This window comes from Lepidochelys kempii, chromosome 1, assembly GCF_965140285.1.
Source record: "Lepidochelys kempii isolate rLepKem1 chromosome 1, rLepKem1.hap1, whole genome shotgun sequence".
Classification (NCBI taxonomy): Eukaryota; Metazoa; Chordata; order Testudines; family Cheloniidae; genus Lepidochelys; species Lepidochelys kempii.
In genome coordinates, this window is record NC_136380.1 from 235,505,825 (window position 1) to 235,525,936 (window position 20,112).

The following is a 20,112-nucleotide window of genomic DNA, read 5'->3' on the forward strand; positions in this document are numbered from 1 at the left end:
TAAAGGCACCAGATACTTGCTTTTCACACCCTCACTTTTAGTAAACATATGAAAGGAAATCAGTGGCTACTGTAGACACCAGCCTTTTTTAGGCATTTTATAGATGTTGGGAGGTCATTGCCAACCCCTCTCTGACCAGAACAGCCCTTTTGGGAGGCACATTCAGTACTATAGCAATTTCATAAAAATCAACCAAAATTCATAAATCGGACATAGACACATCACCCCCAATCATCACATGAGAATTAGTTAAAGTTGTTTGTTCAGAGTCTTGAAGATGAAAAGTTCTCAGCATTTGTGTGTGATGTGACAAATGGGTACACCTAAGAAGGAAATAAAAAAACAACACTTGTGAGGCTTGGTCTACCCTATATTGGCATAGCTATGTGAGTCAGGGTGCGTGAAAAATCAGACCCCTGACCAACACAGCTAATGCTAACAAAACCCTAAGCATTTATGCAGCTATGGTGACAGAAGTGTGCTTTTGTTGGCATAGAGAACATCATTTAGAGAGGTGGTGTTCCTACACCTGCAGAAAAACTCCTTCTGCTAGGGTAGGCTGTGTCTATGCCAGGGGGCTATGCCGGCATAAATATGCCAGCACAGGTACTGTACTGAATATTAAGGTTGGAAGGGACCTCAGGAGGTCATCTAGTCCAACCGCCAACTAAATAATCCCAGCCAGGGCTTTGTCAAGCCTGACCTTAAAAACCTCTAAGGAAGAAGATTCCACCACCTCCCTAGGTAACTCATTCCAGTGCTTCATCACCCTCCTAGTGAAAAAAGTTTTTCCTAATATCCAACCTAAACCTCTCCCACTGCAACTTGAGACCATTACTCCTTGTTCTATCATCTGCTATCACTGAGAACAGGCTAGATCCATCTTCTTTGGAACACCCCTTCAGGTATTTGAAAGAAGCTATCAAATCCCCCCTCATTCTTCTCTTCTGTAGAATAATAATCCCAGTTCCCCCAGCCTCTCCTCATAAGTCATGTGCTCCAGCCCCCTAATCATTTTTGTTGCCCTCCACTGGACTCTTTCCAATTTTTCAACATCCTTCTTGTAGTGTGGGGCCCAAAACTGGACACAGTACTCCAGATGAGACCTCACCAATGTTGAATAGAGGGGAATGATCACATCCCTCGATCTGCTGGCAATGCTCCTACTTATAAAGCCCAAATTGCCGTTAGCCTTCCTGGCAACAAGGGCACACTGTTGACTCATATCCAGCTTCTCATCCACTGTAACCCCTATGTCCTTTTCTGCAGAACTGCTGCCTAGCCACTCAGTCCCTAGTCTGTAGCAGTGCATGGGATTCTTCCATCCTAAGTGCAGGACTCTGCACTTGTCCTTGTTGAACCTCATCAGATTTCTGTTGGCCCAATCCTCTAATTTGTCTAAGTCCCTCTGTATCCTATACCTACCCTCCAGCACATCTACCACTCCTCCCAGTTTAGTGTCATCTGCAAACTTCCTGAGGGTGCAATCCATGCCATCCTCCAGATCATTAATGAAGATATTGAACAAAACTGGCCCCAGGACTGACCCTTGGGGCACTCCGCTTGATACCAGCTACCAACTAGACATGGAGCCATTGATCACTGCCCATTGAGCCCAATGATCTAGCCAGCTTTCTATCCACCTTATAGTCCATTCATCCAGCCCATATTTCTTTAACTTGCTGGCAAGAATACAGTGGGAGACCGTATCAAAAGCTTTGCTAAAGTCAAGGAATAACACGTTCACTGCTTTCCCCTCATCCACAGAGCCAGTTATCTCATCGTAGAAGGCAATTAGGTTAGTCAGGCATGACTTGCCCTTGGTGAATCCATGCTGACTGTTCCTGATCACTTTCCTCTCCTCTAAGTGCTTCAAAATTGATTCCATGAGGACCTACTCCATGATTTTTCCAGGGATGTAGGTGAGGCTGACTGGCCTGTAGTTTCCCAGATCCTCCTTCTTCCCTTTTTTAAAGATGGGCACTACATTAGCCTTTTTCCAGTCGTCCGGGACCTCCCCCGATCACCATGAGTTTTCAAAGATAATGGCCAATGGCTCTGCAATCACATCCGCCAACTCCTTTAGCACCCTCGGATGCAGTGCATCTGGCCCCATGGACTTGTGCTCATCCAGCTTTTCTAAATAGTTCTGAACCACTTCTTTCTCCATAGAGGGCTGGTCACCTCCTCCCCATACTGTGCTGCCCAGTGCAGTAGTCTGGGAGCTGACCTTGTTCATGAAGACAGAGGCAAAAAAAGCATTGAGTACATTAGCTTTTTCCACATCCTCTGTCACTAGGTTGCCTCCCCCATTCAGTAAGGGGCCCACACTTTCCCTGACCTTCTTCTTGTTGCTAACATACCTGTAGAAACCCTTCTTGTTACTCTTAACATCCCTTGCTTGCTGCAACTCCAATTGTTATTTGGTCTTCCTGATTTCACTCCTGCATGCCTGAGCAATATTTTTATACTCCTCCCTGATCATTTGTCCAAGCTTTCACTTCTTGTCAGCTTCTTTTTTATGTTTGAGATCAGCAATGATTTCACTGTTAAGCCAAGCTGGTCGCCTGCCATATTTACTATTCTTTCTACACATCGGGATGGTTTGTCCCTGTAACCTCAATAAGGATTCTTTAAAATACAGCCAGCTCTCCTGGGCTCCTTTCCCCCTCATGTTATTCTCCCAAAGGATCCTGCCCATCAGTTCCCTGAGGGAGTCAAAGTCTGCTTTTCTGAAGTCCAGGGTTTGTATTCTGCTGCTATCCTTTCTTCCTTTTGTCAGGATCCTGAACTCGACCATTTCATGGTCACTGCCTCCGAGGTTCCCATCTACTTTTGCTTCCCCTACTAATTCTTCCCTGTTTGTGAGCAGCAGGTCAAGAAGAGCTCTGCCCCTAGTTGGTTCCTCCAGCACTTGCACCAGGAAATTGTCCCCATACATTACTGTAGTATAGAGGTAGCCTGAATTATACGTAATAAAAGGGCAAAATAGCCTTTCTTTACCAAGTGTATTGATGATGGCTGCTAAATAGCAGATTTTCTCATGTTTTTCCAATTTGTATCTGCCATGGTAGATGATAGAAGTCACTAATATAGCATGGTTTGTGTCATCAGCTTTTGCGGATTTTATTAATTTTTTTATGTCTCCCATATGGAAGATGCTATAGTGAAGATCTGAACTAGAGCTGCAGCTAACCAGCTGTCAGAGGTTCGAACTCTAGTGAGCAAGCTCCCCTGAGATGTCTTAAAATATGGAGTGGGAGGGAGGAAGGAGAGAGAGAGACTTAAAGATTTCTTGCATCTCCATTTAGCATCTCCTTTGGACAAAGTGATTTGTAAATTGCATCTTTTTTTTCCCCTCCCATGTCCAAGGCTTGACTTGTCATGTGTGTTATCACTGGAGCTTAAAATGGAGAGAACTTGCATGGACAGCACGATAACCTATTAAAAATTATACAGATATATCATTTTTAATGAAAGTAAGCCAAAATATTAAAAGTGAGGAAAAAGATCAGCGTAGTCATGTGTTTGTGTGTGTGCATGTTTATGACAGCCTGTGAAAGTGTATGTAAAGGGCACCATCAGTTTATATGTACTCGTTGAATATAATATATATTTACAATCTCTGACCCATAAACAGTTTCTATCTATTCTTTTAATTGTTTCATTTCACTTTGAAATACCTATTTTGGCAGGTGTTTTTCAAGCTAGTGTTTTGAAGCAGCAGCCTGAGAAGTATACGTGTGCATAAGCTCTAACCCTGGGCAGCCACCACCTGATGGGCTTCCCCAGAAAGACAAGAGTAGCTGCTACTCCTGGATGCTTTATGAACCCAGAAAGGACAAGGAGCCTCTTCCTTTGAAGCTGTGGGGCAGCAGGGCCAGGAGTCCCTTTCCAGCCCAGGATGGGCAGAGAAGAAGAGGACAATTGGGTCCCTAATAAATCCTGTGTAGGGTATTATTGTGGTTCTCAGCTGCCCCCTAAATGCTACTGTGGGAAGAGCATTGCCTGCAAAATGCTATTGTGGAAGAAATGCAATTTAACTGTGATTTATTATTATTATTAATTATTATTATTGATTTAGATCTATAAAAATGCTAAAAAAGGCTGCCTAGCCATACACTTCAGGCACCTTTGACAGTATTTAGGAATCCACCCTTCGGGCAGCACTACAGTTTAAGAAGTAATGAATGGCAATAGATATAGTGAAATTGCAATGTAGTAGAAACATGACTGTGAGTGAAGCTAACACAGACTGGAGCAGCTGCTATCCTCTAACATTCTATAGTGGGGTGGCCAAACTTACTGACCTTCTGAGTTGCATATGACAATCTTCAAAAGTTCGAGAGCCTGCCAGGGCTCAGGGTTTCAGCACTGCAGGAGGCATCTGCCAGGGTCCGGGGCTACAGACCTGGTCCTGCTGAAGCCCCGAGCTCCAAAAGGTGCCTTCTGTGGGGCTGAAACCCCAAGACCCCCCTACCCACTGGGCAGAAGCCAGAGGTGATGCATGGGCACCTGGGGTTACATGTACCCTCAGATTTTTGCCAGGGTTTGCTGGTCACACTCGTCACATGGTGCCACTGGGCCCCCTTCCTGCACCACAGCGGCTCGAGCCGGCAAGCTGGAAGCTGCAAGCTGTGGCCATGAGGAGAGGCAGTGGCAAACAGCTGGTTTGAGCTAAAGCAGTGGCCCCTCCCTGCAGCTCCCAGCTCTTTGCTGCTGCGTCTCCACACTGAGCTAACAGCTGACAACTGCAGCCTGGTCTTTTGGTTTGGCAGCACTCTGGTGTGGTAGAGATAGATAGATAGATAGATATATGCCAACTTCTTTACAATTTTTAAAATGGAGGGTTTGAATGAATTCTTTGTGAAACTGAATAATGCTTTCAGTAAGTAATGCATTCAGTAGCTGCTGTGCTACTACTCTTGACATTAAATTCAATTTAGTTTACAGTCTTCACATTTCCAGGGACTGAGTCAACCTCTGCATTACTCCAGTTTTACGCTGGCGCAACTGCATTGACTCTATGATGAATCAATGCAGTTGCACTGTGTTCAGTATGCCAATGTATTTTTATATTGATAAGGTAGACCTGCATCATAGAAGATTTTCAGCAGGAAGCTGGAGGTTTCAGTAACTGGATAGAGGATTGTTCTGGCTTTTAGGCACATGAGGTGGCATAAGAAACTACTTGGCATTGTGGCACCTTAGAAGGATGTTTTCGCTAAAAAGATCATCAGCACAAATTGTTTAAAATGTTGACAATTAAATTATTAGGTTTCAGAGTCAACACACCATTGAGCTGAATAGGAACAATTTACATCTGTCTTAGAGTTCTTTTTTCAGGCTGCCTGAAAATTAACAACCCTGCTTTGGTTCAAATTTTATTTAGTTTTCTGGGCTGCAAGGTCTAGACATTTTATTTTTAATGAAAGTTTGGGGGCATGATTCTGTGGCAAGAGGTGGATTCTGCAGCCACAGATTAGTGGAATTCATGGGGTCCAGCGGTTGATGCTAATGAGAAGCATATACCAACATATGTAAACAAATCTAAAGGTGCATAAGAACAAGCACAGAGGATTACAGCTCCAGAGCTCATTCTGTAGGGGCCAGAAGTGGAATGAATCTTTCCTACCAGGCTGTGGAGCTGTTACAATCTGGCTACTTCTGCCTTGAAGTTGCTGTAACTCCTGCTGCTGCTGCTGCACTACTCCTTGGGACAAAATGGATGGTAATCAGTCCCACATTTCCCCCTCTCATGTTCTGTGGCCATCCCCAGCTGCATGGGGCACGGAGGCGTCCTCTGGAACTGGGCTTTCCAACATTCAGGGACTCTGCATCCCTTGTGAGGGCTTCCCATATATTTCACATTGTACAGACCCACTCCCATCCTTCTGCAACAGGGACTTTCTACACCCACAGACGAGAGGGAAGGATCTTCCCCAAAGTGTATACATGAGGTCATCTAAATTATGTTTGACTTTTGGGGTGCTTATGTGTGTGTTTGAAAAATCTGGCAAAATTTGCATGGACTTTAGTGGAGCCATAATTTCATCCCTGGAGGTTAATGTTTCCAGCTCCAGTTATATGGTACTTCACTGTTGGGTTTTTCACAGCTAATTTTTTTGAAAAAAATAGGCCATGCCGCTTCTCGCTCTCTGCACCAGCCAGCAGAGCTGGACTGGAGCACTGTAGGAAGCAGGAAGGAGGGGTATATAATGCATCCAGTAATAGCAAGCAGAGTTTTGTGTATTTTCCCCAGACCTCATAGGCATTGTGGTTGCCTGAAGCATGGGGCCTGCTTGAGTTCCTTCATTGGTCTTGTTACCTCAAGTTATTTGCTTAAAGCCACCATCCTGCCCTGTGGTAATTATATTCTTCCACAGCTAGAGTTAAAATCTCTCACAAACATTTCTCTCCAGTCAGTTTGGTGCCAAGGTAACCTGGGAAACTTGAATAGATACAGGGCACTGAAGTCCCACAGTTGTGTGCAACAACAAATCTTAGTTTGTTACCAGTTTCAAGGGAACACTGCCAAGGATTTCTGGACTATTTAACTCATTGTATTTTGAAATTATACTAATCAGGTAGGAAAATCCTCAAGGTTTTAAATATGTATTCTTTTAGTTCATATGTTCACTCTGCTTTTAAACTACAAAATATGCTTCTCAGTTAATCTGATTCAGAACGTGGATGTTAGTAAAGGGACACCGTAAACAGACATTTTGAAATCAGTACCTGCCTTTTTAATCTGTTATCTATTGAGAGGCAGGTGTGTGAGAGAGAATGGTGTACAGGTATACAGGTTTTATCAGCATTCCTTTGAGATGGGCATATTACTTGCAAGTGGCAAAACCATACGTGCATTATACAGGTAATCACAAATGACTGCTAATAAAACCTTAATAACATCACACCATCATATGTCTGTATGTCCCGTGTCTGTTACTGAAAACTTTTTTTTTAGTACTGTTTTTGGAGATTAAAAAAATTATTGAAACTATTTCTTGTATTTCTCCAACTATAAAGCCAGGTGACTCAGATTTTCGCTGGCTCATGACCTTGGGATATATCCAGCCTTCCAATAACACAGAGATTCATTCTGCTGTTTATTCTAATGTATTTCCAGTTTCTGGCTCCATTAATAATTCCACCTCATAAAGTGCACCCAAACACCTTGGCTGGGCTTTTCATAAGAGCCTAAGGGAGTGAGGTAGTGAACTTATATTAAAATTCAGTGGATTTTGGGTGCTTAAGTCCCAGCCTTAAGGAACAATCCAAATGATTCTGCATCATGGTGGAAAAGTCAGGTTTAGATACAGGGTAATATTTTCAAAAGCATGGTAGTCCCATTTTCAAAAAATGCCATAGGCATTTAGGAGCCTAAGTCCTGTCGGCTTTCAATGGCATAACTTGGTTTCCTATGTGCCTATGTCACTTTTGAACATGGAATCTCAGCTCCTATGTCAGTTAGGAGTGTTTGAAAATTTTAGCCATGAACTTGTTTCAATTTGCCAGGGTGGTAGTAGGCATGACAAAGTTATATGCCAAATATGCTATAGTCCTTGACAATTTACAACTCCCCATGCCAGATCACATGTATAAAGGGCTTTTATTCATGCCTAGGGGAGCCAAGGCCCAGATCCTCAAATGTATTTAAGTGCCTAAATAGGCAAAAGTGCCTATTCTCCAAGCTGGAGGTCATGTATCACATAATTATTACCTCCAAAGAGCGGTGTTTGGGGAAATACAAAGGGAAAACGCCAGTGATCCAGGGTAGAAAGGTATGTAGTGTGGGTGGGGAGTTATTTAATTCTTCAAGGTTGGGCAGTGTGATAGGAAAGTCCTCATTTGGAGAACAGTGGGCCAAAAGCCCATTGTGGTTGTGGGGAAGGGGAAGAGATTGAGCTCAAAGACTATGTTTTATGTAAAATGTCTTGATCCCAATTGTGTGCATTTTTAACGACTGGCCTGTCTAACAGCGTTACCATTTAACTGGCTCCAAACAGACTTTGAAGCTAGACATCTCACCGAGATGAATGGCGAAGCAAAGCAGTACAGTTCATACTGTACCTTTCTGTTACTATTGTTTTGGGGCAGTTTTCTGGAAGGCTGGACAAACAGGCAACAGTAACTGCTAGCTGCAAAATGAAGGCTCTTTTGGATGGAAAAACAACCTGTAGAAACTTTACTCAATAAATTAAAAAAAAAATCCTGGGGTTCCACAGAAAAATTCAAAAATTGCTAAGAGCGCCCAATAGAGCACAATCTGTGCTTCATTATTTTATTTGACATAGTTTGCCATGTCACATTTTATCGTCATTCGCAAAACACCTCCTAAATAATCTGGCTAGCAGGGAATTCGGCATCTTGCTTCTGCTACCTTATATTATAAAACCTGTACCCCCACTGATGAGCAGTTATTTGCCTGGATACGCCTGTTAAGAACTATATTAGACTTAGGTATTTTATTTATTTGTTATTTATTATAGGGCCTACTAAGGGCCAGTGGCAGGCAGTGGCAAAACCCACGCTGAGTTCAATAGGATCGTTAGCCCCAAATTTCTTTCCCTTTTTTGCAATTATTTTTATTGGTTGCCATATAAAAGGTTGGCCTCATAAAACCTTTCTCCAGAAACTAGGAAAAATGGAATGTCTAATTGGAAGGGGTTGTTACACTGGAGAAAAGTCTCAGGTGAATTAGAACAGGGGTTCTCACCTTTTTTTTTCATTTGTGGACCCCCTCTAAAAACTTTTGAATGAATGTGCAGACCCTTTGGAAATCTATTGTCTGTATAGATAGTTGAATTCTGCATGGTCAGTTTTCAGTCTAAGTCTTTCACAACTCCTTAGACATAGTCTGCAGACCTCCAGGGGTCCGCAGACCACAGGTTGATAGCAACTGAAGTAGACTACCTTTTCTTGCCATATTTGCTAGTCGGAAATGGCTTGAGCAGTGAAGGGTGGACATGAGTATGAGCTTTCCCTACATTCAGAGATATTTGGGTCCATCTCAGGCTTGTCCATACTCGTCAGTGCAGATATTTGTATTTAGAGACGGGTTTACTTCTTCCCAGCCCATCTTCTCTTCTTATTCGGTGATATCCTACTACTGAATTTGTGACATCAGACATTTCCATGGCAACAGACTGTGATAGCATTATCAAAGGATTATAACTTTACTAAAGGATTAGAGAGTTGGAGAGTCTGGTACATGAGAAAGAACTCTTAGGTTTAAACATGGTTGGCTGAAATAATAGCAACAGGAGCTCTGAAAATGGCTAGCACATTGCATTTTGTACTCTGTGTATGTGTGTTGTAAGTTTTCTGCAGTATTGCAGGTTGAAGTATCTAAGGGAACTAATTCATAACCACACAGAAAGCTCCTCCCTCCCCCAGCATATTTCAGGTGGAGCTGATTTCTTTGGACTATAACCAGTGTATTCATTCAGTCCTTTTTCATATTTCTGTGTTTTACTCTGTATCCTGTCTTCACTATCTTCTTAAATGTTGTAATACATAAAGTATGAGAAACTCCTTATCATTCACTTTTCTTTGAAAGCAGATTCAGACTAAATACTTCTGCAAAACACTGAAAAGATCTGCATTTGTTTTATTCTGCATGGCTCCGAAAGCAGATTCTCTCTCTCACTGGTTTTGCATTTAATACTTTTGTCCCCTACTTTCCCACCTCCTGCACAATAGGAGAAAACCACAAGAAAAGCTGTAATTGAGGCTCTCTGACAAACCAATGCTTTTCAAGAGCTACTTTGTACCCTTTTTCTGTATTTTCACAAAGCAGGGGAACATAAGGACTTTGAGTTCCTCATTCTTTACTATTCTTCTCACCCAGAGTGAAATCAAAAGTGTTTGATCATTGCTTAAGAAATGCGACCTGTTAATCTTGTCTTTTTAAGGGCTAAATTCTCTGTTAGTTAAAACTGGTTCAACTCCACTGAGACTCGCATCAGTAACCCCAATATAACCAGGGCCCATTTTACATGAGTCCAGGGGAGCTGCACCAGTTTACACTAGCAGACAGCTTGTTCCCGTGGTTTCAGAATACAGCCCCATCGAGGTGAGATGAGGAACCAGCAGCCACTCCCGCTCTGGCATTCTACCTGAAGCCATCACAGTGCCTCCAGAAGTGCTGGGGGAGAGTATACCCAAGGGGCCCCACTTACACCCTTTTATCTGGTGCACATTCACTTCCCTTGTGCCAGTCCAGCAACTTCATTAGGCCAATATCCACCCTAGAATTCCTCAGGCTTGTGCTTGGCCCCAATAGAGAGATGCAAGGGGCAGGTGGGAAGGAAAGGTTTCCTTGCCCCCCCCCTTATCTTTGCTTCTGTCCCACCCATCATTGTATGCCTATGCAGGAGTAGATGCAGTCTAAACCCTTCATTTATTATTTTCATTCTCAGTGTTTCCGGACCACAGGGTCTTTCCAAAAAATATAACTAAATAATTTATCATGAAGTAAAAAATAAATATTCTATAGAACCAGAACTTTCACTTAAAGTGGGATCAGCTAAGGAACACTCAAGACATGAAGAATGGGTCATCTGGCTCATACACTCAGTACCTTATCATCGTTCAGCTCAGCCACAGGGTCCTTTAGTAGTGCGGAAATGCTCCTTCAGAAAAATAGCACCTTGCCAGTTTTAAGTCAGTTAAAAACATATTTATTTGATAGGACGTTCTCTGGTTATTCACACCCAGCCCAATTTCGAAGCAAGCTTCTGTGTATAGAGGAAACTAGTGAAACGTGGAGGGTTTGTTTACCGCATTAATATTGTGAAATCTGGCTGAGCACACAAGAATGAAGAGAGTTGTTCCTTCTTGCCCTGTACCTTGGGCAGTTTTTTTCACCAGTGGGTATCAAGCACTGCCATTCAGGTTTAGTGGCACTTTACCTGCACACCTAGCAGAAAACCAGGTCAAAAGACAATCAGGCCCAAAGAAAGTATCACCTCAGACACGGCCAAAGCCGAGTTATTTTATATCAGATTTTAGGCAGTTCATTGTGTGTTTTTTTAGAAATGTACTTCAGCAAAATGGGCTGTAATTTTTGTTACATTCTCACCTCAGTGTAGGTTACTACTGTTTAATATGACTTTTATGTCCAGGTAGGCTACATCTACACTACGAGCCAGGGGTGTGATTCACCTGCTTGTGTACCTTACTTGTGCTAGCTCTCATCCAGCTAGCCTGAATATGAATAGCAGTGTAGCCAGGGCAGCACAAGGAGCAGTGGCATGGCTGAGGTGTGTTAGAATAATGGAATCACAGGGTCAGAAGGGACAGCAAGGGTCATCTACTCTAACCCCCTGCCAAGATGCAGGACTGATGTATCTAAACCATCCAAGACAAATAGCTACCCAGTCTCTTTTTGAAAACTTCCAGTGAACCTCCCTAGGCAGTCTGATCCATTGCCCCATTGTTCTTAGCGTTAGGAAGTTTTTCCTGAGATTTAATCTAAATCTGCCATGCTGTAGTTTGAACCTTTTGCCTCTTGTCCTGCCTTCTGTGGCAAGAAAAAACTTTTCTCCATCTTTTTTTTTGTCTTTTCTTTTTTTGAGCACATACCTACCCATTTCAGGTGGCTTTGTACTTGGCAGGGTTCAGCTGTGACTCTGCTAGTGCTACCCATGCTGTTGTAGCGACACTACTATGTATCCTCACTCCAGCGTGATGAGAGCTAGCGTGACGATGTGTGCACGAGCAGGGAAATTGCACTCTTAGCTCATAGTGTAGCCATAGAGGGAGATATTCTATGACAATAGGAATTAGACACCCAACTCCCAAAGCATTTTAAGGGCAATTAGGCATCTAACTAACTCCCCTTTCTGCCTTTGAAAGTGTCCCCCATAATGTTTTGCTTGTTTGTATGGGTATAACCTTTGCTTGTTTGTGGGAGCAGCAGGTCAACTTCTAAGAAATAATTCAGATGGAGAAATTAAGGCCTTGATTCAAGATACTTCAGTGTGTGTGTAGCTTTAAGCACGTGAGAAATCCCACTGACTTCAATGGGACTACACAAATGCTTAAAATAACACATGTGCTTTAAGTACCTTGTTGAATTAAGACCTAAAGCAACAAACCAACTTTTCTTGTGATAGCCACATTATTGGGTCCATTAAAATTAAATATCCTTTTCGATATAAATGTTGTGTGGGGAATAATCCTCAGGGTGAATAATTTTTTGCTGCAGAAACGGAGCCCACCTGCTTTTCAAGGGAGCTAGGAATAGCTGTCAAACGTCAATATTTATTTCAAGAGACCACTCTCCATATAAGATGGGTGTCCGCGGGGGACTTGGCCTGCCCATCTGCTGGGCCTATTATTAAAAGACTAACAGTGACATGGTGATTAAAAGGAGTCTGAGTACAATTTACAAGTTTTGCATATCTTCTTATACAGTGGCAAAAATGGGCTGCAATTTGATTTGCTCGCACAAACCAAATATCAGATCTCCTAACCCAGTGTAAGTTAAATCACAGTGTAGAAATGACCAATTCACTCAATTAATCGAATCCAAGGCTAGAAGGGAGCATTGTGAACATCTAGTCTGTATAACACAGGCCAGAGCACTTCCCCAAAGTAATTCCTAGAGCAGATCTTTTCGAGAGGAAAAAAAACACTGATACCCTATCAAGCAACGCAAATAATCCACTATCGTAATTAAAACCACGATTTATACTATGTAGTCCATTGCCAACCAAAACGCAGTTACAGCTGTGAACATGACTGAATAGATTATTTGCACTTACCTATGAAGATTCTGATAAGAGTGGGTATTGAGATGCTTAAAATGTCTTTTAGGTTACAATTTTGTTTATATGTCAGGATTAAAAAGTCAACTATTTAATACATCACTGAGTCAAATTAACCACTAGCAAACCTCTCAGCTGGTGATGTCCAATGTGTGGGAAGAAGGCTGGTTACGCTTAGCGTTCGAAGTGTCTGAGGAGATGTCTGCACTACAACTGGGAATGTGCTTCCCTGCACAGGTAGACAGATGTGCGAGCTTGAGTGGAGCTGGCATGCTAAAAATAGCAGATTAACTGGGGTAGCACGGCAGCAGCTCGGGCTAGCTGTCCGAAAATGTGCCCGCCCGGACCCCTTGGCTTCATACTCGGTGGCTAACCCAAGTTGCCGGCAGTGCTACCCACAGGTATGCTGATACTGTTAGTGCGCTAGACTAGCTCAAGCCCAGCTAGCACGTCTGTCTACCCCTGCTAAAAAGCACACAGGCCCAGCTGCCGTGTTTTAGAAGGGGTATAGAAGTTATGGGATGGGAAAACTCCCTTTTATTCTACATTTTCAGCATATTTAAAAATCATGGTTTCTAAATTGGAATTAAAAGAAATTTTTGTGGTTCAATTTTCTCTAGCTTCTGGCAAAAGTAAGCACCAGGCTGTTGCATGCCTTGTTAAAATTTTGTTTCGCTGATAGTCTTTTAGTAAGGGCTAGAATGACTTCCAGCTCAGTATCTGCATTTGCCTGGCACAAGTTTCCACTCAGAAGAAGAGTGCTGATAGCTGGTTCAAAGAATGTATGAGCTCTGCTGGATTAGAGAGCTGATGTTCTAAACAGGGCAGGTGTGTAGGGTTTTGTGTGTGTGTGAGATAGCCATATTAGCTACACATAATGGGATCCGTCCTTGTGTCTGGCTGAACTGCAGTTAGCACAGGGCCTATTGGAGGACAAAGGGGGACCACCTTTGTGTTTCCTGCATCCCCAGTTTGGTCCCTGAAGTAAGTTAGAGCAGTCTCAGAGCTGCTCTAACACTCACTTAGGACTGTTATGCTAGCCAGGAACTTCCTGAGTATATCAATATTCCATCTATGCCCTCTTTTCCAGGCATAGTCCCTTTTCTTCAGCTTCCAATTAGGGCAACTTTATTGCCCCTTTGTGCCATGGGTGTGGCCCAAAGGGGACGTATCAGGGACCACAATCTCTCGATGTGAAGGGTTAGTTCAGACCCTAGAGCTAATTCAGTTCTTGGCTTCTCTAATGAGACCCTCAGCAACGGCATCAATTAATGCAAGTTGTAATGTTTATAAAGTGATGTGGATATTCGTTTAGAAACTGAGCCTTTACCCTCAAGCTCCTTTTGCACAGGCCACCAAACAGTTATCAGATTTGCAGTGTGTAAAGGTTCTTAGTCCAGCTTTAGCATTTACTCTGTAAAAAAAATAAACATGGAGAAAACATGTTGTTTTTTTTTTTTCTGGGAGAGGCTGGTACCAGCAGCGCTCTTGAAGGCAGAATACCAAATTAGTGACTGCAAGAAATCTGCCTGCTTTTGAAAAGCTGTTGCTTCGGCGGCTTTGGAAAAGTTTTGAAATCACAGTAAGAAAGAACACCGAGGTTTAGGAATGTTGTGGAGTATCCTCTACCTTTTAAAGAAGGCAGCCCTCCTGCCGTGACGTTACACTGGCATCCCGCCCGAAAGCTCTTGAGCACTGAGAAGAAAGGATCTGACACAGAAGTGACACAAGTAAGTTCTCTTTCTCACTCTCTTTCTTTCTCAGTTTCTCTCCCTTTGTTTTTTTTTTTTTAATGATTAAATGCTACCTATGGAGGTGGGAAAAACTACTTAACACTAAGTAGCACTGGGTTTGTGTTTGCTGGTTTTACTTAAACATGGAAGAGACTATTTAAATCCACAAAAGACAAAGGTACAGTATAACTAAGCTGAAATATACTTTTTTTTAAAAAGGACAATCATTGTGGACAGCTGGTGTTTTCACTGATTTATTTTAAAAAGCTTGTTACATGAGTGATTCAATAGTTTCTTAGGATTCCTATTATTACACACTGCTAACTAAAAATATGACTGTCTCACTAGGAAGAGCAAGAAAATGCCTACTTAGAGTTTAATGTTTGTTATCATTTAAAGGTGAATCCTTAGTCTAGCAGTATAGCACAAAACATTTGGAGAAGAAAATCCGGTCATGCAATTTAAATGATATTTATCTAAAGGAGTCAGATATTGTACACAGTTAATCATCAGCAAAAGAGAAGAGGGCACAAAGTTCATTTGCTTTAGAGGACTCCATTTTTCAGCTCAAGTCTCATTAAGACTAGAGTAGGTTTGAACACACAATACATTAATGATCTACACTGTGAATGCTTATTGGAGTTGATATCTAATTGTTAATGATTAGCACCTCTTCAATTGCCATTAAAACCAACATTTTCCAAAGCTAGTACTGCTGAAATTGGAGGTTTGCGTGGTTTAGATGTAAATTTTGGCCTTTCTGGGCACTCCTAGAGTTTTCAGAAAAGGAACATAAGTCACCCCCCTGGGTGGGAGACCAGAACAATGCAATGGAAGAGGGACATGGTTAAGGGGTTGGTCAGTTATCCTGAATTTTCAGAAGCCCTAAAATGATTACCTGGATCTCAAACAGGTGCTGCTGTACTACTCATGAAAAGGCCACCATTAAGTTAGCAGGAGCAAGTTAATGAACCGATATCCTTCTCCCTCAGACAGAGCAGGCCTGTGAACATCCTTATGACTGGAACAGCTTCAGAAAAGAGCAGGCAAGAAAGAACATGGTGGAAATTGGCTAGGCCTCATGAAAGGGCCCAGTGGTGACTGGCCTGGATAACCCTGAGCAATGGCTGTTCGAGTAAAATAGAAAGAACCTAGAAAAATTAAGGCTACGTACACAACACCAAGAAGTGACACCTTAGTTGAAAAAATACAAACCATCACGTCAATAATTTCAATACACAGAGAACAGATAGCATTAGACTCTTATGGTGGCCACGTTGTCATCGTAGGACATCCTGGTGAGCCATGCTCACCAGGTGGTCAGGCAGGCGTTCAGTAGGGTAGCTGCTAGGCTGTGATGACCTCCTGTGTGAGGGCACAGAAGGGGAGGGCAGGGAACAGCCAACGGGTCTGATGGTGAATGTGGGGCTCTCTGTGCAGAAGAGAGTCAGTGACACAGACTAGAGGAGGAACCGAACAGAAGCACATATACACTAAAGACATTAGGCAATCCGCAACTGAAACAGGGAGCAGGGCAGGGCAGTGATTGAAAGAGGGAACAAACTATGGGCTGTGCCCTCCTAGCCTGGGATGGGTGCAGTGGGCACTTAGAGGAACAGTGCCGGGGTCGTATGGAGTGGTGGACTGGGTGGAGTAAAAAGGTTTTGGTAGAAATGCAACAGCAAAGTGCTAGTTAATCTGAAGTCCTAAGAGAATAGATCTAGGGCAAGGCCCTCCCCTATTAGACATAACTTTAGTGGTTTCCAAATCAACCTATCACTGAGCTTCTCCCAGTTTTCATTTGACCTGTATGGCAAAACATGCCATTAATACTTCAACGTGCCTGTCATATGCATTGACAGACATGGTCTTGGTTTAGGATAAGACTTCAGCATTTATACAAGGGAAGCAGAAAATTATACATGTGGGCAACCCTAGTGAGTTCTTTACCCATAAAATACATCCCCGTGTGCAATGTCCATGATAAGTGCTGTCATTCTTGCCCTTATTAAGCTAGAACTTCATCTCTTATCTTTCTTGGAGCTTTTATCCTCACTGGCATTACAATGTCCAGAATCACATCCAGGATCCATGCAGAACCTTCTGTGCCCAGTACTTCAGCTGATTCAGTCATGATGTGTGAGTGTGTTGGAATGTTGAGCTACTCTCTGGAAATGTCCCTGATCTTTCCTTACACTATCCTGAGTGCACAGACTCTATTAGCATATGCTAATGAGTCTTTTCCGTATGACAATGAGGCGCTGGCGGGTACAGCAGGCAGATGGGCACTTTCAGGTAATTTGCATTTTGAAAATTCCTCTCTCTGTGGAGCTGGTCTTCCCCAAGTGCCTTCTGCCATGCAGAATCCTGGCCCCCTCCAAATCACAGACTTCCATTCTTCATAGTTATCATTATGCCTGTCTTGTATATCAATTGAAATGAGACAGATGGCATACCCATGTCAGCAGCTGCATGATCAAATCCTTTGCAGTTGGGTACTTCCCACTGATGACTGAAATGCAGGGGGCTGTGTCTGCAGCTGCCCAAGAATATTAGCATCATCCTCATGTGTTAGATATGCACTGATTATCCTCCTGATTGTTGCCCAGATTGGGATGCATGGCAAGCTTGTGATGGATCCAGGTTGACAGAGCACCTAATCTGTAAATGGCATTATAATCATAATACTTAGCACTTACATAGTATATTTCAATCTTAGATTTTCAAATCACTTTTCAAAGGAGGTTATTAGCTTTATCCCCTTTTGGGGACACTGAGGCATAGAGAAGGGAAACATGACTTTCCGAGGTCACCCAGCAGGCCAGTGCCAGGAATAGACCCAGGTACCTGTCCAGTGCTCTGTCCACTATCCCACACTGCTTCACCCCTGTGAAGTCTGCCTACAGCAAAGTCTGAAAGTTCCACATGACATTATGTATCCAAAACTAAGCACTGAATTTCCTTACTGTGCCTACAATGGGCCACCTTTGAAAAGTCTCCCCAATGACAATTAGTATCTCTGAAATCAGACCCTTGACCTGTGTATATTTAAGATACAGGAGATGGATAAAAGTGTTATGGGCCAAATGCTCTACTGGTACAAATTAGCACCGTTCAAATGACTTCAGTGGTATTGCACCAATTGGTCTCAGCAAAGAATTTGTCCCTAAACTCTGTTACTTGTTAAAATCCTCATCAGACCCTATGATTCTATGATTTTGGGTCAGCATTGCCTTTCAGGTTCACTGTAGTTTCCCCTGATAGGGTAGCTCAGACCATCCCATTTGGTGAAGAGCACCCTTCTGTCTGAGTCTTTAAAAAAAAGATTTTACAGCAACGTTAAAATAGGCTTCCAGATATTAACCTCACATGAAACATATTGTGAAAAATACTCCTTGAATAGCAGGGTGCTCTTTTTCATTCTAGCTTAGACATCTTTCACTATGGTATCTTATGACTGGGATATCATTCCCCCTTGTTTTGTTGTCTCCTTTCCACCTCTGCCATCGTTTATAATTATCTGTCTAATTTTGGGCCTGATCCTGCAAACACTTATGCCGATGAGTAATTTTACTCACACAGAAAGTGCTACTGAAGTTAATAGAATAGCATTCATCCTGTGCCTACATTTTTGCAGGATAATGCCTTTAATCTGTATATACTACAGCTGTGCTGAGGACAAAAGTTCCATTTATGAAGGACTTTCAGATTTTGAAATTTGGCTATTTTCCGAACTGAAAATTTTCAAATTCTCTGCAAAAGAAAATTCTCTCCACCCCGGTTCCACAAAAGTTTTGGATCAATTGAAACATTTCTTTTCAACAAAATCAAAATGTTTCATTTCAGTTTTGTTGGTTTTTATATTTTATTATATCACCATACATAAAAAATATAATTTTTTTAAAAAAGAAAACTAATATAAAAATCAAAACATTTTGTTGACATGGTTGGATCTTTTTTTCAGTCTTCTTCCCAAATTGAAGTATTTTTTGATTTCAATGGAATTTCATATTTCAAGAGAATATGGTTAGAAGTTTCTCTGAACAGCTCTATAAACATGTTGTGGCAGGGTTGTATCATCTTATTTGTCTGTAAAGCACCCTGCATGCTTTTTAATAATAGACTCATAGAACTTTAAGACTGGAAGGGACCTCAAGAGGTCATCAAGTCCAGTCTCCTGCACTAACAGCAGGACTAAGTATTATCCAGACCAGGGATAGGCAACCTTTGGCCTGCGGCCCTCCAGGGAAAGCCACTGGCAGGCCGGAACGGTTTGTTTACCTGCAGTGTTCGCAGGGTTGGCCGATCGCAGCTCTCACTGGCTGCGGGAAACGGGAAATGGGGGCTGCGGGAAATGACGCGGGCCAAGGGATGCGCTGGCCACCACTTCCCGCAGCCCCCATTGGCCGGGAATGGCGAACCGCAGCCAGTGGGAGCTGCAATTGGTGAACTTGTAGATGCTGCAGGTAAACAAACCATCCCAGCCAGCCAGCGGCTTTCCCTGGTGGGCCGCAGGCCAAAGGTTGCCGATCCCTGCCCTAGACCATCCCTGACAGGGGTTTGTCTAAACTGCTCTTAAAAATCTCCAATGACGGAGATTCCACAACCTCACTAGGCAATTTATTCCAGTGCTTAACTACCCTGCCAGTTAGGACGTTTTTCCTAATGTCCAATCTAAACTTCCCTTGCTGCAATTTAAGCCCATTGCTTCTTATCCTATTCTAAGAGGTTAACGAGAACAATTTACCTCCCTCCTCCTTGTAACAACCTTTCATGTACTTGAAAATTGTTAGCATGTCCCCTCTCAGTCTTCTCTTTTCCAGACTAAACAAACCCAATTTTTTCAATCTTCCCTCATAGGTCATGTTTTCTAGATCTTTAATCATTGTTGTTGCTCTTCTCTGGACTTTCTCCAATTTGTTCATATCTTTCCTGAAATGTGGCACCCAGAACTGGACACAATACTCCTGTTGAGGCTTAAACAGCGCAGAGGAGAGTGGAAGAATTACTTCTTGTGTCTTGCCTACCACACTTCTTCTAATACATCTCAAAAAGATGTTTGGGTTTTTTGCAACAGTGTTACACTGTTGACTCATATTTAACTTGTGATCCACAGTGACCCCCAGATCTCTTTTTGCAGTGCCCCTTCCTAGGCAGGCATTTCCCATTTTGTATGCGTGCAACTGATTGTTCTTTCCTAAGTGGAGTACTTTGCATCTGTCCTTATTGAATTTCATCCTATTTACTTCAGACCATTTCTCCAGTTTGTCCAGAACATTTTGAATTTTAATCCCATCCTCCAAAGCACTTGCATCCCCTCCCAGCTTGGTATCATCCGCAAACTTTATAAGTGTACTCTCTATTTCATTATCTAAATATGAAGATATTGAACAGATATTATGTGATTACCATATAAATAATAACTCACTAATTTTTCCGAACAGGAAGACTTATATATTCAATCTAGAAGAGCAATACCATGGAAACAAGAATGATTCCTGACCAATCTAAAGACAGTCCACCTTTCCTGGACAGAAGTATTGGGCCACTTCCTGTCAAGATAATGTATCCTTATTTTTCTAAGTTAAAGGTATAAAGATCAC

At 42.4% G+C, this 20,112-nt stretch overlaps 1 protein-coding gene across 3 annotated transcripts in view; it reads left to right on the top strand.

Moving 5' to 3' along the window:
* Window positions 1-14,332: 14,332 nt before the first annotated feature.
* The window catches only part of LOC140900805 (solute carrier organic anion transporter family member 1C1), a 49,163-nt gene continuing 43,383 nt past the window's right edge, over window positions 14,333-20,112 (top strand). Inside the window, exons 1-2 of one of the 3 annotated variants that reach the window (XR_012155723.2) lie at window positions 14,333-14,506; window positions 19,954-20,099. Coding sequence is in view for 2 of the 3 variants with exons in the window: in XM_073318653.2 (XP_073174754.1) it covers window positions 19,989-20,099 (111 nt within the window). In the remaining variant the exon portion in view is untranslated. Of the gene's footprint in view, window positions 14,507-14,580; window positions 14,688-19,953; window positions 20,100-20,112 lie in introns of those variants that run through there. The other 2 variants (XM_073318653.2, XM_073318660.2) reach the window with 2 other exon arrangements.